General features: G+C 46.3%; 2 protein-coding genes across 2 annotated transcripts in view; one reads left to right on the top strand and one right to left on the bottom strand.

The window, feature by feature from the left end:
- The window catches only part of LOC107983763 (zinc finger protein 239-like), a 284,070-nt gene that overhangs the window by 187,791 nt on the left and 68,336 nt on the right, over positions 1 to 27,943 (top strand). The window lies entirely within an intron of this gene.
- Positions 17,273 to 27,943, bottom strand: part of LOC103282416 (zinc finger and SCAN domain-containing protein 2) — a 136,603-nt gene continuing 125,932 nt past the window's right edge. The window contains exons 1-2 of the mRNA XM_062973060.1: positions 24,481 to 24,591; positions 17,273 to 20,617 (exon numbers count right to left, since the gene is read on the bottom strand). Coding sequence (XP_062829130.1) covers positions 19,094 to 20,326 — 1,233 coding nt within the window. The 5' untranslated portion in view covers positions 20,327 to 20,617; positions 24,481 to 24,591 and the 3' untranslated portion in view covers positions 17,273 to 19,093. Of the gene's footprint in view, positions 20,618 to 24,480 lie in introns of the transcript that reaches the window.

Genomic DNA, 27,943 nt, shown 5'->3' on the forward strand with positions numbered 1-27,943 from the left:
CGCATTTGAATAAATACGCCCAATAGAGCTGTTATTAGAATACTTCTTTATGTTTTAAAAGCGTATGGCACTTTATCGCAGTTACTTATTTCCATGATACACCATTTTATGAAACCTGTCCCCACTGGTTTGCTTTTAATTACTCTGATTTTATCTGCTTGGATTTTAATGTATTGTCCATATTTTATTTTGTGTATCGTTGGAATGTTTTAAGTTTCTGTCAAATATGTTGTGTTGTTGTTTCGGGCTTGTTCCTGTTGTGAGCCACCCCGAGTCCCTTCGGGGAGATGGGGCGGGATATAAAAATAAAGTTGTTTATTATTATTATTATTATAGGTGGAACAAGAGAAGCCTCCAATTAAATTGGGAGATACCACAGAAGAGATCTGGGGCCAGAAGAAGAGGCCAAACCAAATCTCTTCAAAAAGAGTTGGAGTATACAAGGAGACACAGGTTGTTCAGACCTCTGAAGCAAATGCTGAATGCTGCACAGGAAACAAAGGCCAAGAAAGAGACCACAATGCCTTTAAACAAGAATGAGCGAGATTATATTCTTGAATGGTGAAAACAGGACGTAGTGAAAGCAGATATTAAAGAAAGGAGAAGTCCAAAAAACTATGAGTAGTTGGAACTAAAAACGCTGATCGGAAGATAAAAAAAGACAAAATGGGCTGAACAAGAGATCAAGAAGAATGAGATTTTAAAATGTGGTGCTTTACCAGATGATTGTTTTATATCTGTTTTAAATAATATGGACAAACCCCTCATGTAAGAGACATTAGTTCATAGAAAGGCTGTGTAGCGGGAAAGGGGGGTGAAGGATAATGGTATCTATTAATTCGTGTACGTATAACACTAACTTACTAACAAACAGATTTGACTAATAATCTTCTAAAATTCATTTGGTAATAAATACAACGAAACCACCGTTTTCTTTAAAAAGGAGCAAGTTGCCAGGAACAATCAAGAAGAACTTAAGAAATGCCATTTCCTAATGGATTCCATCACAAAAACATGGGAAAAGTTTCTCAAACCCAAAAACTTGGTTTCTGCGGGAGGGACATCCTGCTGTAGCACATTTTGCTCTGGTTTTTCAATAAATTCCTCATCACCAGGTCTCAACCAATTCAATTCTCACTCCTTTGTGGCAGCCACAAAACCAAGTTTCCGGAGTAGAGCAACTCCTTTCCAAGTAAGGAATGCACAATAAAACAGGAAACAATACTTTCAAACCAGGAGCAGAACATTTTTCAAATTTTGTTATATTGTCATTTACCTTGTGTCACTTGTTACATCGTGTCATCTTTTAACTTGTTAATTGGAATTGGAATGTGTTCAGTCTATTTCAATTTTAAATAGCCACAGCTCACCTGCCCACCAAGCAGGTCGAAAGCAGAAATGTGAGTAGATAAATAGGTACTGCTTTCAGTGGGGAGGTAATAAAGATGCCCTTAAGGACACTGATCGGGAAGAAGCTCCTCAACATGGAAGATGAAGTGACAGCCCCCCCTCCCCCCATGTCCAGTGTTGAGCACAGCTTCCAAGATGCCGAAAATAAGATGGGAAAAGTTGTTTTTACCTGTGTCTGCGTTGTCTGTCCTTGTTAATTGTAGAATCAGGCACTGAATGTTTGCCGTATGCGTGTTCTGTAAGCCGCTCTGAGTCCCCTTCGGGGCGAGAAGGGCGGGGTATAAATACTGAAAAGAAAAGACAAGCAATTGAACCAAGATCAAATACAAGAAGATGACCGAAGAAGAAAGGCAGGACTACTAGATTTAAAAATAATGGACAATAATATAGAAGACAGATCAACTTTTGGGGGGATTCTTTTTAGTAGTTTAAGCAATGGATGTCAAGATAAGAGAGATTAAAAACTGGGAGTAATGCAGTAACACGTGGAGTATTTGAGAAAGTACGAAGCAGTGATCCAAGGCGGATTTATCCTTACGGACTCGTTTGCTCAGGGCTGATGGTTTTGTTCTGGTCCAGCCTGGTCTGCAACTTTATTAATAGGAATTTTGCAGAAAGCTTTCCAATTACCGATAGAAGGCTAATTGGCCAGTAATTGGAAGGATCGGGAGGGTCACCTTTTCTGTAGATTGGAACTATAATGGCAAATTGCCAGTGGTTTGGTAGGATGCCCGTGTTGTTAATGATGGTGAAGACTGCCACCAAGAAGAGAGTCCACCACTCAGGATCCGATGTCAGAATCTCCGGGATAATTAACTCCGATCCAACTGCTTTTCCATTTTTTAGACCAACGATCAGGTCTGCTCCTTCACTGTCACTTTGGCACAGGAGACAAGATGGAACTGCCTCCCTGGCTCTTCCCGTTGCTCTAAATTTACATCATTATCCAACATTCTGGATTATCCAACGCATTTTTGTCGTCAATGTTTTCAATACATCGTGATATTTTGGTGCTAAATTCGTAAATACAGTAATTACTACATAGCATTACTGCGTATTGAACTACTTTTTCTGTCAAATTTGTTGTCTAACATGATGTTTTGGTGCTTCATTTGTAAAATCATAACCTCATTTGATGTTTAATAGGCTTTTCCTTAGTGCCTCCTTATTATCCAACATATTCGCTTATCCAACATTCTGCCGGCCCGTTTCTGTTGGATAAGTGAGACTCTGCTGTATATCCGTTTGAGGGAGAGATGTATTTACATCATTGAGGGCGGCTGACAACAAGGGCACCATCTGACGCCTTGAATGCCTATAAAAACAAAGCCACATTGAATGGAAGACTGAGGGTGAAGGTTGGGCTTGAACTGCTCTGTCCATTGGCCAAGAACCAAAACTGCTCGTGGTTGTTTGTTGGGATATTTATACCCCGCTTGATCTCCCCAAAAGGGACTCAAAGCAGCTTGGCATGAAAGCCTCAGGAGACCATTGAAAATGCGTAACAAGACAAACATGAAAACAGCCTTCTTCAGGGGCAGCCCCACCAAGAGCGCGTCACAGTCTTCTGGAGGGGGGGGGGGAGAGAGAGAGAGGACGCATGCGCAGAGGAGAGAGCAGGCCGCAGAGTCCCTGGACAGACAGACAGACAGACAGACAGGCCGCTCCCTCCCAAAGGCCGAGAAGAAGGAAGGAAGGAAGGGAGGGAGGGAGGAAGGAAGGCCTGAGGGCAGAGGGGGCGCCCCCCATCCCTCCCCCACTCACCTCCTCCTCTCTCTCTCTCTCTCTCTCTCTCTCTCTCTCTCTCTCTCTCTCTCCTTCCTTCTTTCCTTCCTTCCTTCTGACAGGAAAGAGCGCCGCCCGGCCCCGCCCACCCCGAGTCTTCCCGCCTCTCGCTGCACTTCCGCCCTCAGGAAACATGGCGGCCGCGGGCAGGAGACCCACAGAGGGGCGGGGCCCGAGACGGCGACAGAAGCGGACAGACACGCCCCTTCTTTCATTTCCTCTCAACGCCCAGCGTCCGCCAATGAGAATCCGCCTTCCTCTCTGGCGTCATCGGTCTCCGGGCAGGAACGCCCCCGCCCCGCCCCCCCCCGTCCTTCTGCCGTTAACGGTCACTCCAGGAATCGGCCAATGGGAATGGGCCTCGTCTCGCCGCGTCATCAGTCTCCAGGCCGACTCGCCTCTGGGCCGGACTCTCCTGGCCCGCTCCTCATGGCAGGCAGGCTGCTGAAGCGGAGAAGAGGGGGCCAGGCCAAGGAGCGGGAGGCGCCTCTGCGTGGACGGGTCGTGTCGGGGAAGCAGCCTCCTCTCTCCGCCTCCGCTCGGCGAGGTTTCCCGGCTTCCTAAAGTGTCGCTTGAGAACCTGAAGTGTAGGTCTGACGGGACTGGCAGTTTCCTCTTCCCTCATTATAACGACTGCCATATACAGTAGAGTCTCACTTATCCAACACTCGCTGGATAAAAAGTCCCCAAACATTTTAAACAGAGGGCCAGTTCACGGTCCCTCAGACCGTTGGAGGGCCAGACTATAGTTTTTTCAAAAAAACTATGAACAAATTCCCATGCACACTGCTCATATCTTATTTTGAAGTAAAAAAAAAACGGGAACAAATAAAGCCTCAATGATAATAATAATAATAATAATAATAATAATAATAATAATAATAATAATAAAGAGGGTTGGAAGAGACCCTTTGGGCCATTTAGTCCAACCCCCTTCTGCCTTTGTGCACCAAAAGCACAAGCAAAGCACCCCTGACAGATGGCCACCCAGCCTCAATGTTGTTAATAAAAATAATAATAAGAAGAAGAAATCCAGCATATCTATCTTGTTTGCTGTGTCATAATAAAATATATTACATAATAATAATAAATTGCACAGTCCTAACTGTTTGGGAAGTGTTCAACTTGTGATTTTGTGATACAAAATCCAGCATATATATCTCATTTGCTGTGTCCTTCTGTCAATAATAATAATAATAATAATAATAATAATAATAAAGAGGGTTGGAAGAGGCCCCTTGGGCCATTTAGTCCAATCCCCTTCTGCCTTTGTGCACCAAAAGCACTAGAAAAGCACCCCTTAATAATTAATTAAATAATAATTAAAATACCATTATAAACAAGCAAAGCTTTGGAAGGCGCGCACCAGACGCAAGTGTCTTCCTCGGTGGAGGAGGAGGAGGGAGCCGCCACCATGGGGGCCGCATAAATGGCTTCGAAGGGCCGCATGTGGCCCCCGGGCCTTAGTTTGGGGACCCCTGCAGTAGAGTCTCACTTATCCAACACTCGCTTATCCAATCACAGTCTGGCTTCAGGCCTGGAGACGGCTCTGGTCGCCTTGGTGGGTGACCTCCGCAGGGAGCTGGACAGGGGAGTGTGACCCTGCTGGTTCTCTTGGACATCTCAGCGGCTTTCGAGACCATCGACCATGGTCTCCTTCTGGGACGTCTCTCCGGGATGGGCCTTGGGGGTTCCGCTCTGCAGTGGCTCCAGTCCTTCCCGGAGGGCCGTTCCCAGATGGTGAAGCTGGGGGACACCTGCTCTGACCCCTGGCCTTTGACCTGTGGGGTCCCGCAAGGTTCCATTCTGTCCCCCATGCTTTTTAACATCTACATGTAACCGCTGGGAGAGGTCATCCGGAGTTTTGGAGTGAGGTGCCATCTCTACGCGGATGACACCCAACTCTACTACTCCTTTCCACCAAATTCCAAGGAAGCCCCTCGGATTCTGGATCAGTGCCTGGCCGCTGTGTTGGCCTGGATGAGGGTGAACAAACTGAGACTTAATCCCGACAAGACAGAGGTCCTCCAGGTCAGTTGTAAGTCTGATCGGGGTATTGGGTGGCCACCTGTGCTGGACGGGGTCGCACTCCCCCTGAAGGCGCAGGTCCATTGCAGCTTGGGGGTCCTCCTGGATTCGGGGCTGACGCTTGAGGCCCAGGTGTCGGCCGTGGCCGGGAGGGCCTTTGCACAACTAAAACTTGTGCGCCAGCTGCGACCGTACCTCGAGAAGTCTGATCTGACCAGGGTGGTCCATGCCTTAGTTACCTCTAGACTGGATTACTGCAATGCGCTCTACGTGGGGCTGCCTTTGAAGACGGCCCGGAAATTGCAATTAGTACAACGTTCGGCAGCCAGGCTTCTAACTGGAGCGAATTACAGGGCGCGTTCAACGCCTCTGTTTAATAATAATAATAATAATAATAATAATAATAAAACTTTATTTATACCCCGCCACCATCTCCCCAGCGGGGACTCGGGGCGGCTAACATGGGGCCATGCCCAAAGCAATACAATATAATAAAATATAAAACAGCATATCATAACATAATTAAAAGTAATACAATAGATAATAATAGACATCACATCAAGAAATCAAGAAACAGTAAAACAAGAGCAGGCCGCATGAACACAAAGATAAAACCCGGAGTGAGAGGGACAGAGGGGTACTCCAATGTGGACAGGGACCTATAAGAGTGGGGCAGTTTAGAGGATAGATGTTCGGGGGGGAGTAACACAGAAATATATAACAGAAGTTACTCACCAAAAGCACAGCGGAAGAGCCATGTTTTCAGGTCTTTCCTAAAAGCTAACAAAGTTAGTTTTATATATATATATATCTTTGTTGAATTTTGACAATGTTTGTGTTTTTAAAATTGTGTTGTAACCTCCCTCGAATTGCAAGGAGAGGCAAGTAAGAAATAAAATTATTATTATTATCATTATCATTGTTATTGTTATATGTACGCATTGAGTTGCTAAAGGTGTCATTTCAGTTTGATTTGCAGTTTTCCTTCTTGCAATAGGACTGAAAATGCAGCCCTTCAGTGTCTTCCCAGGTGGGACCCTAAGCTGAGCTGAGCCCTGAAACTGAGCTGGAAGACAAACAGACGGCAAAGAATCTTCTTGTACGTCTTCTTGGGCTGTTGAATGCGCCTGTGTTCTTAGGGCCGTTTCCTCATGGGTCTCTTTATAGGACTGCAATGGTCACCTCTGAGGCCTGTTTATGTGACCAGCTTTCCACCCCTTGCTCTCTCTCCAGGGTCTGGAATGATGCTGTGGCCGAATCCTCAGCCGTTTCTCCCCCTTTGCGATGGAGTGGGACTGAGTCAGGTGAGCAGAAGGATTCCTGGGAGCAGAGGACGGGGCCTGCCGGGGTGTCTTTGGTTAATTGTCAAATATCTGTTGAAACAGACAAGATCGAATGTGTTTCCTTAGAAGTGAAGTACTGAAGGCACAATTACAAGGAGGAAAAAAATGAAGAGAAAACTAAATAGATGCCTCACCCTCACTCATCGCCCGGACTTGCAGCGCTGTATTACCCGCCCTGCCCTTGCAACTGTTCCTGCGCTAGCCCTTGCCCGCCCTCTTCGATCTGAACATGCCCACTGTTCTCGGCTACTGGTTGATGGTGGTTGTTGTTCTTATGTTGTTACAATACTTGTTTTTTGGTTTTATTGTTTTAATGATTGAAATGCAATTGTATATTAATTGTGCTATATTTTATTCTGTTTTTGCTGGGCATAGTCCCCACGTAAGTCATCCCGAGTCCCTTCGGGGAGATGGTGGCGGGATATAAGAACAAACTTATTATTATCTATACACATGATAAAAGTGAAAATCTGTATGTGTGTGTATGTGGCAGGGGTGTCAATTTACACAGACAGGCTCCCACTTCCACAAATAGCTATAGCTCCCACTATGCAGGAAAAACCAGTGGCCCTCCCTCCAATGACACTGTAGGTTATAGCGAGCGCCGTGAAAATGCCCAAGCGCCCTGCCAATGTCCTCCACAAACACCATCCTGCCCACCACCCAAGAGAAGGCTTTCATACGGGGACAATTTCCTCCTAGATCTTCTGTTTTTCTTCCACCAGACACACCAGTGTTTCTGACTCTCTCCATTGATGTGGAATTTGCATGACCCCGCCCACTGCCTCTCCCATAACCCTTTCCTACTCTTTTCCACAGCAAACTCTTTTCCTACTCTTTTCTCACACAGCAAACAGGAATTGATCAGCAACTGAACATATTAGAGAGAGAGGTTTTGGGAGAATTCAGCATCATTTATAGGACTTGTAGGGACTGGGATGTATAGTCCACCTGCAATCTAAGAGCACTCTGAGCTCCACCAATGATGGACCTGGAACCAACGTGGCACACAGAACCCCCATGACCATACTGCAGGGGTTTGTGGGAATAGACCTTGATTTGGGGAGTTACAATTTACCCTTATCCAGAGAGCACTGAACTCAGCCGACACTGGACCTGAACCAAAACTGACACACAGACCCAATACTGGCAGGGTTTGGGGCGATTGACTTTGCAATATGGGAGTCGTGGTTCATGCCCATCCAGAGAGCACCAAACCCACCCGACTACAGTTCTCGACCAAACATGGCCCACAAACCCAACATGGCCGACTGAATACTGGCAGGGTTTGGGGTGACTGCCATTTGCATATGGGAGTTGTAGTTCACCCTTAGCCAGAGAGCCTTGAACCCAGTCGACAAATAACCCAGCCAACAAATGCTTTTTTCAACTCACCTGGGCACCACTGGGTCTCCAAGCTTTTTACTCCAATGTTTACAGCCTGGCCATAATGCCAGTAATGTACCACCACGGGCAGAGAATCACAGCTTGATTGAGTCCGAGTTGATGTTTTTATATGTACATGTGTTTTATTTAGTTGCATTTTATATGGTGTTTACTTTTTAGGCACTTTGTGCCGTCTGTAAGTTGCTCCAAGTCCCTTCAGGGAGATGGTGGCGGGAAAGAAGAATGAAGTTATGGTTGTTGTTGTTGTTGTTGTTATTATCAGTTCCACATTCCACCCCATGACGGAAGGTGCAGAAGTCATTGCAACAGTGTCTGCAGTGCGACATTAATTACCAACAAACTGGACAGGGGTTTTGGGGGGAATTGACCTTGATTTGGGGAGTTGTAGTTCTCTACATCCAAAAACCACTGTGAACCCAGCCTACGATGGCACACAGACCCAACATATCCAACTTTAAATACTGATGGCAGTTTGGGGTGATTGACCTAGGAATCCGGGATTTGTAGTTAGAATCATAGAATCATAGAATAGTAGAGTTGGAAGAGACCACATGGGCCATCTAGTCCAACCCCCTGCTAAGAAGCAGGAAATCGCATTCAAAGCAGCCCCGACAGATGGCCATCCAGCCTCTGCTTAAAAGCCTCCAAGGAAGGAGCCTCCACCACGGCCCCGGGGAGAGAGTTCCACTGTTGAACAGCTCTCACAGTGAGGAAGTTCTTCCTGATGTTCAGGTGGAATCTCCTTTCCTGTAGTTTGAAGCCATTGTTCCGTGTCCTAGTCTGCAGGGCAGCAGAAAACAAGCTCCCTCCCTCCTCCCTATGACTTCCCTTCACGTATTTGTACATGGCTATCACGTCTCCTCTCAGCCTTCTCTTCTGCAGGCTAAACATGCCCAGCTCTTTAAGCCGCTCCTCATAGGACTTGTTCTCCAGACCCTTAATCATTTTAGTCGCCCTCCTCTGGACACCTTCCAGCTTGTCAACATCTCCCTTCAACTGTGGTGCCCAAAATTGGACACAGTGTGATTCCAGGTGTGGTCTGACCAAGGCAGAATAGAGGGGGAGCAGGACTTCCCTGGATCTAGACGCTATTCCCCTATTGATGCAGGACAGAATCCCATTGGCTTTTTTAGCAGCCGCATCACATTGTTGGCTCATGTTTAACTTGTTGTCCACGAGGACTCCAAGGTCTTTTTCGCACACACTGCTGTCAAGCCAGGCATCGTCCCCCATTCTGTATCTTTGATTTCCATTTTTTCTGCCGAAGTGAAGTATCTTGCATTTGTCCCTGTTGAACTTCATTTTGTTAGTTTTGGCCCATCTCTCTAGTCTGTCAAGATCGTTTTGAATTCTGCTCCTGTCTTCTGGAGTGTTAGCTATCCCTCCCAGTTTTGTGTCGTCTGCAAACTTGATGATCGTGCCTTCTAACCCTTCGTCTAAGTCGTTAATAAAGATGTTGAACAGAACCGGGCCCAGGACGGAGCCCTGCGGCACTCCACTTGTCACTTCTTTCCATGATGAAGACGACGCATTGGTGAGCACCCTTTGGGTTCGTTCGCTTAGCCAATTACAGATCCACCTAACCGTAGTTTTGTCTAGCCCACATTTTACTAGTTTGTTTGCCAGAAGGTCGTGGGGGACTTTGTCGAAGGCCTTACTGAAATCCAGGTACGCTACATCCACAGCATTCCCTGTATCGACCCAACTCGTAACTCTATCGAAAAAAGAGATCAGATTAGTCTGGCATGACTTGTTTTTGGTAAATCCGTGTTGACTATTAGCAATGACCGCATTTGTTTCTAAGTGTTCGCAGACCACTTCCTTAATGATCTTTTCGAGAATTTTGCCTGGTATTGATGTGAGGCTGACCGGACGGTAATTGTTTGGGTCGTTCTTTTTTCCCTTCTTGAAGATAGGGACCACATTCGCCCTCCTCCAATCTGCTGGGACTTCTCCCGTTCTCCAAGAACTCTCGAAGATAATTGCCAGTGGTTCTGAAATAACTTCCGCTAGTTCCTTCAGTACTCTTGGGTGTAGCTGATCTGGCCCTGGGGACTTGAATTCGTTTAGAGAGGCCAAGTGTTCCTGGACAACTTGTTTCCCTATTTGGGGTTGGATTTCCCCCAATCCTTCGTCCATTCCATGTTGCTGAGGTTGAAGATGGCTTTCTTTTTGTGAGAAGAACGAGGCAAAGAAGGCATTGAGCAGTTCTGCCTTTTCCCTGTCCCCTGTCGCCATCACCCCATCTTCTCCTTGCAGAGGCCCTATCGCCTCCTTTTTCTTCCTTTTTCTACCAACGTAAGCAAAAAAGCCTTTTTTGTTGTTTTTTATGTCCCTGGCAAGCCTGAGCTCATTTTGCGCTTTAGCCTTGCGAACCTTTTCCCTACAGGTGTTGGCTATACGTTTGAATTCTTCTTTGGTGATTTCTCCCCTTTTCCACTTCTTGTGCATGTCACTTTTGAGCTTTAGCTCAGTTAGAAGTTCTTTGGACATCCATTCTGGCTTCTTTGCACTTGTCTTATTTTTCTTCTTTGTTGGCACTGTTTGCATTTGCGCCTTGAGTATTTCACTTTTGAAAAACTCCCATCCATCCTTAACTCCCTTGTTTTTTAATATCGGTGTCCATGGAATGCCGCTCAGTAATTCCTTCATTTTTTGGAAGTCAGCTCTCTTAAAGTCCAGAATGCGTGTTTGACTTGTCTTAGTTTCAGCATTCCTTTGTATGGCAAACTGCAGGAGCACATGGTCACTTGCCCCTAAGGATCCAACCACTTCAACTGTATTGATCAGGTCTTCCACATTTGTTAAGATTAGATCAAGAGTTGCTGATCCCCTTGTTGCCTCTTCTACCTTCTGGGCCATAAAATTATCTGCAAGGCAAGTGAGGAATTTGTTGGACTTTGTACTCTTGGCTGAGTTTGTTTTCCAGCAGATATCGGGATAATTGAAATCGCCCATGACTACTATATCTCTTCTTTGTGCCTGTTTGGTCAGCTGTTGACAGAAGGCTTCATCAAGTCCTTCATCCTGACTCGGAGGTCTGTAGTAGACACCCACGACAAGATCTTTTTGAGTCCCGGTTCCCTTGATTCTTATCCAGATGCTTTCAAGCTGGTTTCCCAGATTACAGTCTTGCATTTCTTCTGCAACATAACTGTTTTTGACATATAAAGCTACTCCCCCTCCTCTCCCCTTTGTTCTATTTCTGTGAAAGAGGTTATAGCCCTCAATGGTTAAATTCCAGTGATGGGAGTCATCCCACCAGGTTTCAGTGATGCCTATGACATCGTATGTGTGGTGCTGTGCTAGGAGTTGGAGTTCGTCTTGCTTATTTCCCATGCTCTGAGCATTAGTGTAAAGACATGTAAGCCCCTGTGACCTCCCCTCGAACTGTTTATTTGGGATTATTGTGCTCTCTGTACTTGGTCCTTGCTGTGTTTGTGCAGCCCTCCGTTTAGCCTTTCGGCGGTTCCCTGTGGTCGTAGGTAATATAGTGTTCGCCAGGCTGTTGTTCCCCTCCCCCAGTGGATCTAGTTTAAAGTGCGCCTGATGAGGTTTGTGAGTCTGTGTGCAAAAAGATGTTTTCCTACTTGTGTGAGATGCACCCCATCGCTCACTCACATCCAGAGATTACTGAACCCAGCCGGCGATGGATCCAGACCAAAATTGGTGCACAGGCCCAACGTGGCTATCTTTGAAAACTGGCAGGCTTTGGGGAGGACTGACCCCTGATTTTGGGAATTGTAGTTCACCCATATCATCATGAATTTCCCATCTGGAGCATACATAGAAAAGGAAAGGAAAGGCTGGCTTTTTCTAATAAGTAGCACCACAAATGTCCTAACCCAGGCATCGCCAGGTACCTAAGCTAGTCTCTATACCTATGTCTTCTTCTTCTTCTATATCCATAATAAAAGTGAAATTATGAAATAATAATACATTAAAACTTTGTTTTTATACCACATCTGTCTCCGCAGGGGGACTCAGAGCGGTTATATGTGTATGTCTCCCACTTCCACAGACAGGCTCCCATTTTCACGCACACCCACAACCTCCCTCCCTCTCATGGCATTGCAGGCTAGAGAGAGCGCCGTGAACCACGTCCTCCACAAACACCATTCTGCCCACCATCCAAGGGAATGCTTTTCTATGGGGACAATTTCACCCTAGATTTTATCTGTTCCCTCCACCACAGACACCTCAGTGTTTCTTACTCTTTCCATTGCTGTGGAATGTGCACGATCCCAGCCACTGCCTCTTCCATAACCCTTTCCTAAACAGACCAGAACTGATCAGCTGACTCCATACAACAGGTCTTGGCACACCGACCTGACATGCCTAATCTGGAATACCAGTGGGTGTGGAGGGGACTGGCCTTAGAGGTTGGGAGTTATGGTTCACCCACAGTGCTCTCTCAGTGGGGGTTCTGTGACCCCACCGACAGATCTGGACCAAACATGGCACACAGACCCCACATGCCATGGAGGGATTTTAGGGGGGGGGGCTGATACATCATGGTAGAAGTTGTAGTTCACCCCTCATCTAGGGAGCACTCTGAATCCCACCAGTAACAGATCTGGACCTAACCTGGCACCAGGGTGGGAGTTGTAGTTCACCCTGCATCCAGAGAGCACTGTGAACCCAACCCATGACCGTTCTAGACCAAACCTGGCACACATACCCATCATGGCCAACTTTGAATACTGATTGGGTTTGGGTGGAGGGAACTGACCCATGATTTTGGGAACTGTAGTTCACCCTCATAGAATCATAGAAATGGAAGTCCAGTCCAACCCCATTCTGCCAAGAAGCAGGAAAATGACATTCAAAGCACCCCCAACAGATGGCCATCCAGCCTCTGCTTAAAAGCCTCCAAAGGAGCCTCCCCCACACTCTGGGGCAGAGAGTTCCACAGCTCCTGATGTTCAGGTGAAATCTCCTTTCCTGCAGTTTGAAGCCATTGTTCTGCGTCCTAGTCTGCAGGGCAGCAGAAAGCAATCTTGCTCCCTCCTCCCAATGACTTCCCCTCACATATTTGTACATGGCTATCATGTCTCCTCTTAGCCTTCTCTTCTGCAGGCTAAACATGCCCAGCTCTTTCAGCCGCTCTTCATAGGGATTCTTGTTCTCCAGACCCTGGATCATTTTAGTCGCCCTCCTCTGGACGCTTTCCAGCTTGTCAACATCTCCCTTCAATTGCAGTGCCCAGAATTGGACACAGTGTGATTCCAGGTGTGGTCTGACCAAGGCAGAATAGAATAAGGGGGAGCAGGACTTCCCTGGATCTAGATGCTATTCCCCTATTGATGCAGGACAGAATCCCATTGGCTTTTTTAGCTGTCACATCACATTGTTGGCTCAGTTTAACTTGTTGTCCACGAGGACTCCAAGGTCTTTTTCACACGTACTGCTGTCGAGCCAGGCGTCCCCCATTCTGTATCTATGCATTCCATTTTTTCTGCCTAATTTCTTGCATTTGTCCCTGTTGAACTTCATTTTGTTAGTTTTGGGCCATCTCTCTAATCTGTTAAGATTGTTTTGAATTCTGTTCCTGTCTTCTGGAGTGTTAGCTATCCCTCCCAGTTTGGTGTCGTCTGCAAACTTGATGATCGTGCCTTCTAACCCTTCGTCTAAGTTGTTAATAAAGATGTTAAACAGAACCGGGCCCAGGACAGAGCCCTGCGGCACTCCACTTGTCACTTCTTTCCATGATGAAGACGACGCATTGGTGAGCACCCTTTGGGTTCGTTCGCTTAGCCAATTACAGATCCACCTAACCGTAGTTTTGTCTAGCCCACATTTTACTAGCTTGTTTGCCAGAAGGTCGTGGGGGACCTTGTCGAAGGCCTTACTGAAATCCAGATATGCTACATCCACGGCATTCCAGCTTGTAACTCTATCGAAAAAAGAGATCAGATTAGTCTGGCATGATTTGTTTTTGATAAATCCGTGTTGACTATTAGCAATGACAGCATTTGTTTCTAAATGTTCACAGACCACTTCCTTAGCGATCTTTTCCAGGATCTTGCCTGGTATCAACGTGAGGCTGACCGGTCGGTAATTGTTTGGGTCGTTCTTTTTTCCCTTCTTGAAGATAGGGACCACATTCGCCCTCCTCCAATCTGCTGGGACTGCTCCCGTTCTCCAAGAACTCTCGAAGATAATTGCCAGTGGTTCTGAAATAACTTCCGCTAATTCCTTCAATACTCTTGGATGTAGCTGATCTGGCCCTGGGGACTTGAATTCGTTTAGAGAGGCCAGGTGTTCCTGGACAACTTGTTTCCCTATTTGGGGTTGGATTTCCCCCAATCCTTCGTCCATTCCAAGTCTGAGGCAAAGAAGGCATTAAGCAGTTCTGCCTTTTCCCTGTCCCCTGTCTCCATCACCCCATCTTCTCCTCACAGTGGCCCTATTGCCTCCTTGTTCTTCCTTTTTCTACCAACGTAAGCAAAAAAGCCTTTTGTGGTTGTTTTTTATGTCCCTGGCAAGTCTGAGCTCATTTTGCGCTTTAGCCTTACAACCTTTTCCCTACAGGAGTTGGCTATACGTTTGAATTCTTCTTTGGTGATTTCTCCCCTTTTCCACTTCTTGTGCATGTCTCTTTTGAGTCTTAGCCCGGTTAGAAGTTCTTTGGACATCCATTCTGGCTTCTTCGCACTTGTTTTATTTTTTTTCTTTGTTGGCACTGTTTGCATTTGCGCCTTGAGTATTTCACTTTTTAAAAACTCTCATCCATCCTTAACTCCCTTGTCTTTTAATATTGGCGTCCATGGAATGCCGCTCAGTAATTCCTTCATTTTTTGGAAGTCAGCTCTCTTAAAGTCCAGAATGCGTGTTTGACTTGTCTTAGTTTCAGCATTCCTTTGTATGGCAAACTGCAGGAGCACATGGTCACTTGCCCCTAAGGATCCAACCACTTCGACTGTATTGATCAGGTCTTCCACATTTGTTAAGATTAGATCAAGAGTAGCCTATCCCCTTGTTGCCTCTTCTACCTTCTGGACCATAAAATTGTCTGCAACGCAAGTGAGGCAATGTGAATCAGTTGCTTTGTATTTTAGTCTCCAGAGAAGCAGGAAAAACTTGCCAATTTCTTTTCAAAGGGACATCCTTCCAAATATTGGCTCTCTTGTCCCTTTGGCCTTTTTTCCCCTCTGAACTAAACACACCCATCACCCTCGGCCATTCCCTAGAGCCCTTCTCTGGAGACATCTCAAAATCTTGCTTGAATGGTGCTGCCCAGAACTGGACACAAGGTTATTCCAGATCAGGTCTGATCAAAGCGTAGAAGAGAGTTGACTAAAACTTACCCAGATCTAGACATCACCCTCCCGTTGGTACAGCCTAAAATCACACTGGCTTTTCAAAGCTGCTGTATCACACTCATAGAATCATAGAATCATAGAATAGTAGAGTTGGAAGAGACCTCAAGGGCCATCTAGTCCAACCCCCCGCTAAGAAGCAGGAAATCGCATTCAAAGCACCCCCGACAGATGGCCATCCAGCCTCTGCTTAAAAGCCTCCAAAGAAGGAGCCTCCACCACGGCCCGGGGGAGAGAGTTCCACTGCCGAACAGCCCTCACAGTGAGGAAGTTCTTCCTGATGTTCAGGTGGAATCTCCTTTCCTGTAGTTTGAAGCCATTGTTCCGTGTCCTAGTCTGCAGGGCAGCAGAAAATAAGCTTGCTCCCTCCTCCCTATGACTTCCCCTCACATATTTGTACATGGCTATCATGTCTCCTCTCAGCCTTCTCTTCTGCAGGCTAAACATGCCCAGCTCTTTAAGCCTCTCCTCATAGGGCTTGTTCTCCAGACCCTTAATCATTTTAGTCGCCCTCCTCTGGACGCTTTCCAGCTTGTCAGCATCTCCCTTCATCTGCGGTGCCCAAAACTGGACACAGTATTCCAGGTGTGGTCTGACCAAGGCAGAATAGAGGGGGAGCATGACTTCCCTGGATCTAGACATTCCCCTATTGATGCAGGCCAAAATCCCATTGGCTTTTTTAGCTGCCGCATCACATTGTAGGCTCATGTTTAACTTGTTGTCCACGAGGACTCCAAGATCTTTTTCGCACACACTGCTGTCAAGCCAGGCGTCCCCCATTCTGTATCTTTGATTTCCATTTTTTCTGCCGAAGTGAAGTATCTTGCATTTGTCCCTGTTGAACTTCATTTTGTTAGTTTCGGCCCATCTCTCTAGTCTGTCAAGATCGTTTTGAATTCTGCTCCTGTCTTCTGGAGTGTTAGCTATCCCTCCGAGTTTGGTGTCATCTGCAAACTTGATGATCGTGCCTTCTAACCCTTCGTCTAAGTCGTTAATAAAGATGTTGAACAGAACCGGGCCCAGGACGGAGCCCTGCGGCACTCCACTTGTCACTTCTTTCCATGATGAAGATGACGCATTGGTGAGCACCCTTTGGGTTCGTTCGCTTAGCCAATTACAGATCCACCTAACCGTAGTTTTGTCTAGCCCACATTTTACTAGTTTGTTTGCCAGAAGGTCGTGGGGGACTTTGTCGAAGGCCTTACTGAAATCTAGATATGCTACATCCACGGCATTCCCTGCATCGACCCAACTCGTAACTCTATCGAAAAAAGAGATCAGATTAGTCTGGCATGACTTGTTTTTGGTAAATCCGTGTTGACTATTAGCAATGACCGCATTTGTTTCTAAGTGTTTGCAGACCACTTCCTTAATGATCTTTTCCAGAATCTTGCCTGGTATTGATGTGAGGCTGACCGGACGGTAATTGTTTGGGTCGTTCTTTTTTCCCTTCTTGAAGATAGGGACCACATTCGCCCTCCTCCAATCTGCTGGGACTTCTCCTGTTCTCCAAGAACTCTCGAAGATGATTGCCAGTGGTTCTGAAATAACTTCCGCTAGTTCCTTCAATACTCTTGGATGTAGCTGATCTGGCCCTGGGGACTTGAATTCGTTTAGAGTGGCCAGGTGTTCCTGGACAACTTGTTTCCCTATTTGGGGTTGGATTTCCCCCAATCCTTCGTCCATTCCATGTTGCTGAGGTTGAAGATGGCTTTCTTTTTGTGAGAAGACCGAGGCAAAGAAGGCATTAAGCAGTTCTGCCTTTTCCCTATCCCCTGTCACCATCACCCCATCTACTCCTTGCAGTGGCCCTATCGCCTCCTTTTTCTTCCTTTTTCTACCAACATAAGCAAAAAAACCTTTTTTGTTGTTTTTTATGTCCCTGGCAAGCCTGAGCTCATTTTGCGCTTTAGCCTTGCGAACCTTTTCCCTACAGGAGTTGGCTATACGTTTGAATTCTTCTTTGGTGATTTCTCGTTTTTAAAAAAACAATATTTATTCAAAGACTAAAGAAGAAAAACAAATCAAAGCATGTTTACACAAATTACAATTTTGGTATTTAAAAACAATATTTTATACAAATAATAATTTTGGTACTTTTTTTAAAAAAGGACTATTTAACAAATATAAAGGGAACAAGGACACACACCTTGCACAATAAGAACAAAACTAACTGACATCAAACGCTAATTTACAAAACTCACTCACTATATGATTTGTATCTCTATTTACTCTTATTTCCTTTCAATGCGGTTCTATACTTCATCAATGTAGTTAATATGTCCATCTCAACGGATTCATGAATCTTCATCAGTCGTTGTAGTCATTTTTTGTCTTCCATTCTCTGCAGTTGGGGAGGGATACTGTGTGTCCTAATGGACCCTTTGCCAAAGGTGGGGATTGAACAGTCTCATATGCAGAAAGGGTTTCACTCTACACAGGGATAAGTACACACAAAGCAAGGCTGATGGTCTCATGTTCCAGGGCTCTCTCGGTATAAAGTCTGAGGTTTATTAAACAAACACAAGACAAGCCAAGACCATATTTTATAGGAAAACTAAAGTCTTCAGTCCAGCTAAAACAGTGGTTCCCAACCTGGGGTCCATGGACCACCAGTGATCCGCAAGAACTAAAATAGGGTTCACAGCCTCACAGTTACTACACCATTACAATGAGAGTGACTGGTCTCGCGAAACCCTCTTATAGTCCTGAGGATTATTAAATATGGTTTTCTGTGGGCGAGCAGATGACAACTAACTGGATGGCATATCAGGAATGAGAGCTGACGTGGTCTATCCAATGCAATTTTCTGAATCATCACTCCAAATAACCAAACCAAATCTAAAGTTGACCAAAAACTGATTTATAACCCTTCTGGTACTAATTTTGGAGAGTGGTCCCTTGTCAAATGATCCCTAGTTAAAAAAAGGTTGGGAGCCACTGAGCTAAAATAATTGGAGCAACACAGTTGAAGGAACAATGAATACAAGTGCAGGTCAAGAGTCCAATTATTGCAGACAAGTTGAGTACTGCAGATACAGGTCAGGAGTGAAAATTAACAAGAACCAAGGTCACAGTCCCAACAGTCACATGCCAGGAGTTCATTCAGCTGAGTTGATAAAACAACAACCAAGAAATCAAGAGTACAAACCGAATTTAGAGTCCCAAAGTCAAGCCAGAAAGTCAGGGATACAAACAAAGTCCAAGTCCATATACGAAACCTAGACGTCAGTCCAGAATTTAGAGTCAATGATTCAGGATACAACAAAGTCCAGAAAAGGGTTAAAAGTACAGGACTAGCACCCAAAATTTCAACCAAGGGACTCAGGACAGATCACAGTACATACAGTACACATGCATGGGAAACAATTGATGCCATTGAATGCAGAAGAGCCAAGAAATAAGGCAGGAGTATGAAGATACGACGTTATCTGCAACCAAAGAGCTATTCTTTTTCAGAACCCTTTAATCCAGAGATCTCTGCTGCTGCTCATTTCAGCAAACCTTCACACATCATCCTAGAAGCCTGCGATGGGTCTCTTTGAGGAGGAGGTTAGGTGAACCCCTTCCAAGCTTGCTGCCATTCTGAGCGACACCTGCTCCCAGTAGCCGTCAACCAAGGCCACACAAACTCCGATTCATGGTGGAGAGAGAGCAAGGTGCTGGCCTTTCTCTTTCCTTCCAATGTGTTTTTATAGATTCGGAAACTCAAAGGCCCGTCTCCTCTAGAGGTACATGAGTTCTGTGATGTCTACTGTATGCTGAACTTTTTCTAAAGCTCTGTTCCTATTCCGTGCATTAAGGTGACTTCTCCTCTGTGTGGGTCCTTTGATGGGAACGTAGACTGACACTCTGACTGAAGCTCTTTCCACATTCTATGCATTTATATGGCTTCTCCCCTGTGTGGGTCCTTTGATGGGAACGTAGACTGTCACTCTGACTGAAGCTTTCTCCACATTTCATGCATTTATGTGGCTTCTGCCCTGTGTGGGTCCTTTGATGAGAACGTAGATTGCCACTGTGACTGAAGCTCTTTCCACATTCTATGCATTTATGTGGCTTCTCCCCTGTGTGGGTCCTTTGATGGGAACGTAGATGTCCACTCTGACTGAAGCTCTTTCCACATTCTATGCATTTACATGGCTTCTCCCCTGTGTGGGTCCTTTGATGGGAACGTAGACTGTCACTCTGACTGAAGCTCTTTCCACATTCTATGCATTTATATGGCTTCTCCCCTGTGTGGGTCCTTTGATGGGAACGTAGACTGTCACTCTGACTGAAGCTCTTTCCACATTCTATGCATTTATATGGCTTCTCCCCTGTGTGGGTCCTTTGATGGGAACGTAGCTTGTCACTCTGACTGAAGCTCTTTCCACATTCTATGCATTTATATGGCTTCTCCCCTGTGTGGGTCCTTTGATGGGAACGTAGATTGCCACTGTGACTGAAGCTCTTTCCGCATTCTACGCATTTATGTGGCTTCTCCCCTGTGTGGGTCTTTTGATGGGAACGTAGACTGCCACTCTGACTGAAGCTTTCTCCACATTTCATGCATTTATGTGGCTTCTCCCCTGTGTGGGTCCTTTGATGAGAACGTAGATTGCCACTGTGACTGAAGCTTTCTCCACATTCTATGCATTTATAGGGTTTCTCCCCTGTGTGGGTCCTTTGATGGGAACGTAGATGTCCACTCTGACTGAAACTCTTTCCACATTCTATGCATTTATATGGCTTCTCCCCTGTGTGGGTCCTTTGATGGGAACGTAGACTGTCACTCCGACTGAAGCTCTCTCCACATTCTATGCATTTATAGGGTTTCTCCCCTGTGTGGGTCCTTTGATGGGAACGTAATTTGTCACTCTGACTGAAGCTCTTTCCACATTCCACACATTCATATGGCTTCTCCCCTGTGTGGGTCCGTTCATGTACAGTAAGAGAATTTTTCCAATCAAATTGTTTCCCACATTCCAGACACTGATGTAACTTCTCCCCTGTGTGTGATCTAGGATAGGGAGGTAGAGGACTTGCCATTCTTTTATATTTATAATTCAAATATTATGCCAGGGGTTCACAGATATAACCTCCTGAGCAGCACAGTCTTTGTATTGCTGTAGCCTTCTGCTCGCTTTCCCAAGCCTCTCTTTTTTCAGCACAATCTTATTTCCTCCTCTTAACTGCATAGGTTTGTAGCTTGAAATATATTTTTACTACTTATTTTTTCTTGTTGTCATTGCTGTGTATTTTGAAGTCCCTTTAGACTTAGAGCACTCCTTGGGCAAAGCTCTCACAACGTATTCTTTGCAGAGCTTTTTCAGAAGTTACCTGCAGACAAATGAGGGGAAAATCTCTTCAGGAGTTGAACAGAGAAAAATCTCATGGAACATGAAAAACAAGTCTCGTGCTGTAACAAACCCAGGGGAAGAGGGTGAGCCCATTGCCTGGTGAGAAATGCTTTAACACTTGCCTAACAACAAACTACCCCTCCTCAGGTCCAAAGGGGACGGTGCGCAAAGATACTCTGCACAAAATAAAATCCAACCCTACCAATTAAAATCCAACAATGCAGCAAAGCTGAAGGCATAACAGGCTGTGAACTGTGAACATTTATTTTTGGCGTCTTTCGCTGAATGAAATTATTCTCAATGTCTTGTAGAGATATGTGGTCAGCCTTATATAAATTAATGTAATAATGTTTTAAAGCCTGTTGAATATTGATATCATCTATTAATATTTTATCGTCATGTTGTATCTTAACAGTAAGTCCCCTTCAGGGTAGAGAAAGGCGGGGTAGAAATGTCATAAATAAATAAATACATAAATAAAGAATTGACAATTACATTTTTGGGTTCTTTCCTCAACGTATATGCTAACTATTTCCTTGGTTTGTTAGCTGATTCAAAATATTTTTTTTTTGCATTCTTTATTTTAGTTTCCAATTCATTAACTAGTAACACAATAATTGCTTTTGTAGGAGTTTTATCTGAGTTAGAATGTTTGAATTCAAAGGATTTTTCTTTAACTCCTCTTCTTTTTTTAATATCATCTGAAATTATCTGAAAATATTTCTGTCTATTCTTTCTCATTTCAGTGTTGCATTTTATAAAGTATCCTCTAATATAAGCTGTACTGGCATCCCATACTGTTTGAATATCTGTAACTTGATTTAAATTAAGTTCCAAATATTCTTTCAGTTTTTCTTTCAAATTCTCAATTACGTCCTCCTTTTGCAGTAGTGATTCATTCAGCTGCCATCTAAGTGTTTTTAATAATAATAATAATAACTTTATTTTTATACCCCGCCCCATCTCCCCGAAGGGACTTGGGGCGGCTTACATGGGGTCTTGATCAAATATCAAAACACAGCAATAAAACAGTTATCCAATAAAAACATCAATTACAGTAAAAACAATCGTTAAATCAACATAAAACATACAATATTAACACTGGAGACTAATTCATAGAACCCAGGCAAAGTGCAACATGTGCCGAAATGGGGAAGGGCCATTTTTTACTTTCTTTTTAATTACTAGAGTCACTGGATTATGATCTGAGATAGTTTTGGGTAGGAGTTCTGTCTTTTGAACAGGTTTTGAGTTTGGCAGATATCCATATCTTTTCCATTCTAGAGAAAGTATTTTGTCTTTCTGAAAATTGTGTACTGTATATACTCGAGTAAAAGCCGAGGCACCTAATTTAACACAAAAAACTGGGAAAAACTATTGACTTAAGTATAAGACGGGGTGGGAAATGCAGCAGGTACTGGTACATTTCAAAATAAAAATAGATAGCAATAAAATTAGATTAATGGAGGCATCAGAAGGTTAAATGTTTTTGAATATTTACATACAACTGCAATTTAAGACTTTCCAACTGTGATTAAATTATTATTCTAAGCTTCTTCAATGTAAATGTGCTTATATATTCTTCCAATAATCACCATAGTTTATTTTAACTATACATTTTGGGGGAAATGCAGTGTGTATACGAATAAAGAAAAGTGGGAAAGACGAGTGCCGAGGAGAGGAAGGCGTGCGCTGCACGGGAAAGGAGGAGAGGCTTATACTTGCGTATATACAGTATATTCTTTGCATCCCCCTCCCCGAGAGTTTGTCTTTCTTTGGTGAAATCACTCCATTCCAATCTCCCAAAAGGCACCCATTTTCATAATGGAGGTCTGTTGGAAACTAGGCACGTGGGGTTTATATATCTGTGTAATGACAAGGGTGGGAGAAAGAACTCTTGTCTGCCCGAGGCAAGTGTGAATGTTGCAGCTGGCCACCTTGATTGACACTGAATTTCATTTTTAAAGCCTGCCTGCTTTCTGCCTGGGGGAATCCTTTGTTGGGAGGTGTTAGCTGACCCATTGTTTCATGCCTGCAATTCTCATTTTTTGAGTGTTGATTTTTATTTACTGATTTTAGAGTCTTTTTTGATACTGGTAGCCAGATTGTGTTCAATTTCATGGTTTTCTCCTTTCTGTTGAAATTGTCCACATGCTTGTGGATTTCAATGGCTTTTCTGTGTAGTCTGACATGGTAGTTGTCAGAGTAATCCAACATTTCTGTGTTCTCAAATAATATACTATGTTGGTTCATCAAGTGCTCGGCTTCCCCTTGGCAACATCTTTGTAGATGGCTGATTCTCCCACACCAGAAGAGACTCGGGCTCTCATCTGGCTCGTCATACCTCATAGAGCTTGTTGAGTTTAGGATCGCAGTGCTCGAACCGGTTTGTAAACGGAGATGCAGACTATTTGCAGAATCGCGTCCCTGTTTACAAACCGGCTCGAGCACTGCAATCTGCGGAGGAGGCCCTGCTCTCGGTCCCACCCCCGTCTCAAGCACGGCTGGTGGGAACGAGAAAGGGGGCCTTCTCCGTGCTCCTCCCCTCCTCTGGAAATCCCTCCCAAAAGAACGAAAAACTGCCCCCTCCCTCCTTGCCTTCAAACTAAAAACACATCTATGCACTCTGGCCTACTGAGAGGAGGAAGACTAATACGACTCGATATGTATCATTGTCTAGATATATTAAATCCTGTCTAGATACTGGAATTGATCTCAATTGGACACCATCTGACCATTTAATAAGGTCTGAGCTGTTTGAAGTGTTTATTCTGTGTACATTTACACTATGTGACTATGTTTGCTAGGCTTGTCAAGTTTTATTTTTGAGGAGAGTCCTCCAAGTTCTGTCAGTCATCCAGATTTGACTGCAGGCATGTTTCAAAATCCAAAAAGATGTCCCATTGGTGAGGAAGAGGAGGGGGAAAGGCTTCCTTTCTGCTGCTCTGGAGACTAAGGGACAACGGAGCCAGGAGGTCAAACGGCAAGAAAAGGGATTCCTCCCAAACACGAGGAAGGACTTCCTGAGGGCAAGAAGAAGAGCTGTTCAGCAGGGGAACTCTCTGCCTCAGAGTCTGGTGGGAGCTCCTTCTTTGGAGGATTTAGTCAGAGGCTGGATGGAGATCTGTCGGGAGGATTTGGATTGTGTTTCCCTGCCTGGCAGAAGGTGGTGGGGCAGGGTGGCCCTTGGGGTCTCTCCCAACCCTCTGGCTTCGGGGATTCCTCGTGTCTCAGTCCTAGGCCAAGGCTGCCGCCTCCCCCTCCCCCGCCTCCTCCTCAAGGACTTGGGAGATATTTGTCTTGGGATAGAACTCCCAGGTTCCTCCAACCCTCATGCCAGGAGGGTTTCTGGGCGTTGTAGTCCAAGAGAGCCATTCCCTTTGGGGAGAGAGGGAGGGTTAGAAAGAAAGTTATTACTATTACTATTATTATCATTATTCCCTCCACTCTCTTGAGCAGGGATTCCCAAACTCTATTCCTCTGGGATTTCTTGGACTTTAGCACCCAGAAGCCTCAGCTGCCTTGGCCCAAGATCAGGGATTCTGGGACATGGAGTCCCCGGAAGTGGAAGGCCAGGGCTTGGGAAGGGAGGCTCCTGAGAAGGGACCAGGCTTCCATGGCTGAACTGCTCTTGCCATCCAGAAATGCTTCCCAATGTTTAGTTGGAAGCTTCTTTCCCACAATGTGAATCAACTGCTTTCCATTTTAGTCTCCAGAGTAGCAGGAAAAACTTGCCCTTTTCTCCTCAGTGGGACATCCTTCCCCATATTGGCTCTCCTGTCCCCTCGGCCTTTCTTTCCCTCTCAGCTAAAGATACCCAAACTACTCCCACGTCCGCCTCACCTTTTGGCACCTGCTGTTCCTTCTCCACTTCGGCCTGGAGCTTCTTCTGCACGGCCTCCGCCAATCCCTCCCTGCAGACGCCCTTCTTTCCGCAGGACGGCCCTCTCTGCCGAGGGAAGGGTCCGGGTTATGCGTCTGTTGCCATTTCCAAAAAAGGACAAAGCAGTCAAAAAGGGCAAAGCAGCAACAACAGCAGTTCAGCAGATCAGGAGCTCCATAATAATAATAATAATAAACAGATGAAACAATAGATCACACCCTCAGCTGCTGCAGAAAGATTGCACAGACAGACTACAAGCAGAGGCAAAACACCGTTGCTCAGATGATTAATTGGAACTTGTGCCACAAATACCATCTGCCTGCAACAAAGAACTGGTGGAATCACAAGCCCGAAAACGTTACAGAGAATGAACATGTCAAGCTACTCTGGGACTTCCGAATTCAGACAGACAGGGTTTTGGAGCACAAGACCCCTGACCTCACGATCGTGTTAAAAAAAAGTATGGACTGTCAATATTGTCATCCCAGGTGACAGCAGGATTGAGGAGAAACAACTAGAAAAGCTGACATGATATGAGGATTTAAAGATCGAATTACAAGGACTCTGGCACAAGCCAGTCAAGGTGGTCCCAGTGGGTGCAGTGGCTAAAAACCTTGGCCTGCACTTAAACACAATCGGCGCTGACAAAATTACCCTCTGCCAGCTGCAGAAGGCCACCTTATTGGGAGAGGCACGCATTACTCGCCGATACATCACACAGTCCTAGACATTGGGGAAGTGTCCGAGGTGTGATCCAAGACAGCCAGCAGAGTGTCTGCTGTGGACTCATCTTGTTATGTTTCAAATAATAATAATAACAACAACAACTTTATTTTTGTATCCCGCGCCATCTCTGCGAGGGGACTTGGGGTGGTTTCTCTGGGGACCAATCCCAACAATATACAATCAAATGCATTCCAATCCCAAGGAATTAATACATCAGTGCCTCTAAAACACAACATCCCAAAAGCGTAGCCCATGAGATGGGATCAGCCAAACAGTCTGGACCTGAACCATCCAGGGCTTGAAAGGCCATCACCAGCCCTTTGACTTGTGCCCAGTGACAGGCTGTCAGTCAGTGGAGGGGGGGGGGGGGGGTGTCAGCAACCTGGCTGCCCCGTTTTGGAAGGCGCATGCGCAGAGGGCCTGGAGGGCCGAGCAGGCCGCAGCCTCCCCGGGACAGACAGACAGACCAAGGCCGGACGGGGAAGGGAGGCCCGTCAGCAGGGACCCCGAACCCTCACCCAGCTGCCCCTGACCTGCTCCTCTCTCTCTCTCTCTCTCTCCCGAAAGGCCTCCTCCTCCTCCTCCTCCTCCTCCTCCTCCTCCTCCCTCTTCCTCGAAGGGCGCTCACAGGAAAGGGTGGAAGGCGGGGCTTCGCCTGAGGGAACTAGGCGCTTCTCCCCCCCCCCCCCCCCGCCTTCCCCCCTTCGCTTCACGGTCCGCCAATGGGAACCCGCCTTCCTCTCGCGCGTCATCGGTCTCCGGGCAGGAACGCCCCCTCCCCTCCCCTCGCCCTTGGGCCGTGAAGGGTCCTTCCAGAAATGGGCCAATGGGGATCGGCCTGGTCTCTCCGCGTCACCAGTCTCCGGGCAGCCTCGCCCTGGCCTTCCCGCCCGCGGGTCATGTGACGGGCTGAGTGACCGTTGGGAAGGCCGAGGCCTGAGCCGGGAGCGAGGGGGGAGGGGCGGGGAGGGGCGGGGCCTGCCTCCTTCCTTCCTTCCTTCCTTCCTTCCTTCCTTCCTTCCTTCCTTCCTTCCTTCTCTCCGAGCCCGAGCCTGCGGCCTCGTCCTCCGCCTCGTCAGTCCTGGTGAGTCTCGTTGCCAGGCCTCCTCCCGAGGGCCCAAGAGGAGCCAAGGCCCAAGGGAGGGAGGGAGGGAGGGAGGGAGGGAGGGAGGGGAGGCCGAGGAGGGCCCGGGCCTGGCCCACTCCCAGGCGGGCCTTCCTCTCTCGTTCTCTCCCTGGGAACACAGGCCACCACCGCTCTCTCTCTCTCTCTCTCTCTCTCTCTCTCTCTCAGCCAGGCCTGGGCAAGCTCCGGGCCTCCCTCCGGGGCGGGGTTTTGGACTCCAACTCCCAGAAGGCCTCCCCTCAGGCCCCGCAGGCCTCCCCTTCACCTCCACCTCAAGACTGCGGAGAGAGAGAGAGAGAGAGAGAGAGAGAGAGAGAGAGAGAGAGAGAGAGAGAGAGCAAGGGACTGGGGAAGGGAGGTCAACAGACCAAGAGAAGGAAGGAAGGAAGGAAGGGCGCTCGGAAAGGGAGGGGCCCCCAGGGATCAGCTGGCATGGACATTCACAACAGAGGGACATGCAGACAAAGGGACAACAACAACAACAACAACAACATTTGTATCCTGCCACCATCTCCCCCAGAGGGGACTCGGCGTGGCTCACAGAAAGATCCCATACAAAACAGGAACAATATACAAGACAGCAATCAACAAGAAGCCCTGCTTGACTCTCAAGCCAAAAGTGGGTGGTAGAAATCACATGGTACAAAAGCTGACTGGCACAACCTGGGGATCCCAACCAGGCCCTGGAAAGACAGGCGCTTGGCTCCTCTGCTGCTGAATTCACAGGCCCAGTGGGGAAGACATCTCACCACGTTCAAACAGTGGACGTGGCTCTTCATGAGACATGCCGCACCGTCACAGGATGTCTGCGCCCCACACCACTGGAGAAATGATACTGTTGAGTCCCTCTGGGGAGAGAGGGCAGTCTAGAAATGAAATGGTATTTATTATTATTATTATGATTATGGCACCATCTGACATCTGTGGGGAAGTAGCAGCCTGTAATGAAAGGACCAAGGCAGTGACATCTCTGGCCCATCCCCTGTTTGGATATCAGCCAGCATGTCAATGCCTTAAATCAAGAAATAGTTTCCTAAGATCTACAAAGATACTCGCAGGAACACCTCAGCAACAACTTTATTTGTGTGTCCCGCCTCCATCTCTCACTCCTTCCTTCCTGGCCTGAGATGGAGGGATGGAGAATGACCTCCACAAGAGGAAACGAAATTTGGGACAGATGAGGTATCAAAGAAATTGCTTGGGCGGGACGGGGGACACACGGTGGTATGGCATAATATATATATATATATGTATATATATATACACACTAGCTGTGCCCGGCCACGCGTTGCTGTGGCGTTGTCTGGTGGTGTTGGTGAGAACTTGTTGAGGTAGTGGTGGTATTGAATGTCTGTTGTATGGTTGTCTTTATGTTTAGTATGCATTTGGTTATTTGTGTACTGTGAAAGTGGTGAGGATAGAGGGGGTCTATGTCCCTGTGCAGTATTGTATAAGGAGCCCCGGTGGCGAAGTGCGTTAAAGCACTGAGCTGGAGACCAAAAGGTCCCTGGTTCAAACCCCGGGAGCGGCGGGAACGGCTGCTGTTAGCTCCAGCTCCTGCCAACCTAACA

This window comes from Anolis carolinensis, chromosome 2 (assembly GCF_035594765.1).
Source record: "Anolis carolinensis isolate JA03-04 chromosome 2, rAnoCar3.1.pri, whole genome shotgun sequence".
Classification (NCBI taxonomy): Eukaryota; Metazoa; Chordata; class Lepidosauria; order Squamata; family Dactyloidae; genus Anolis; species Anolis carolinensis.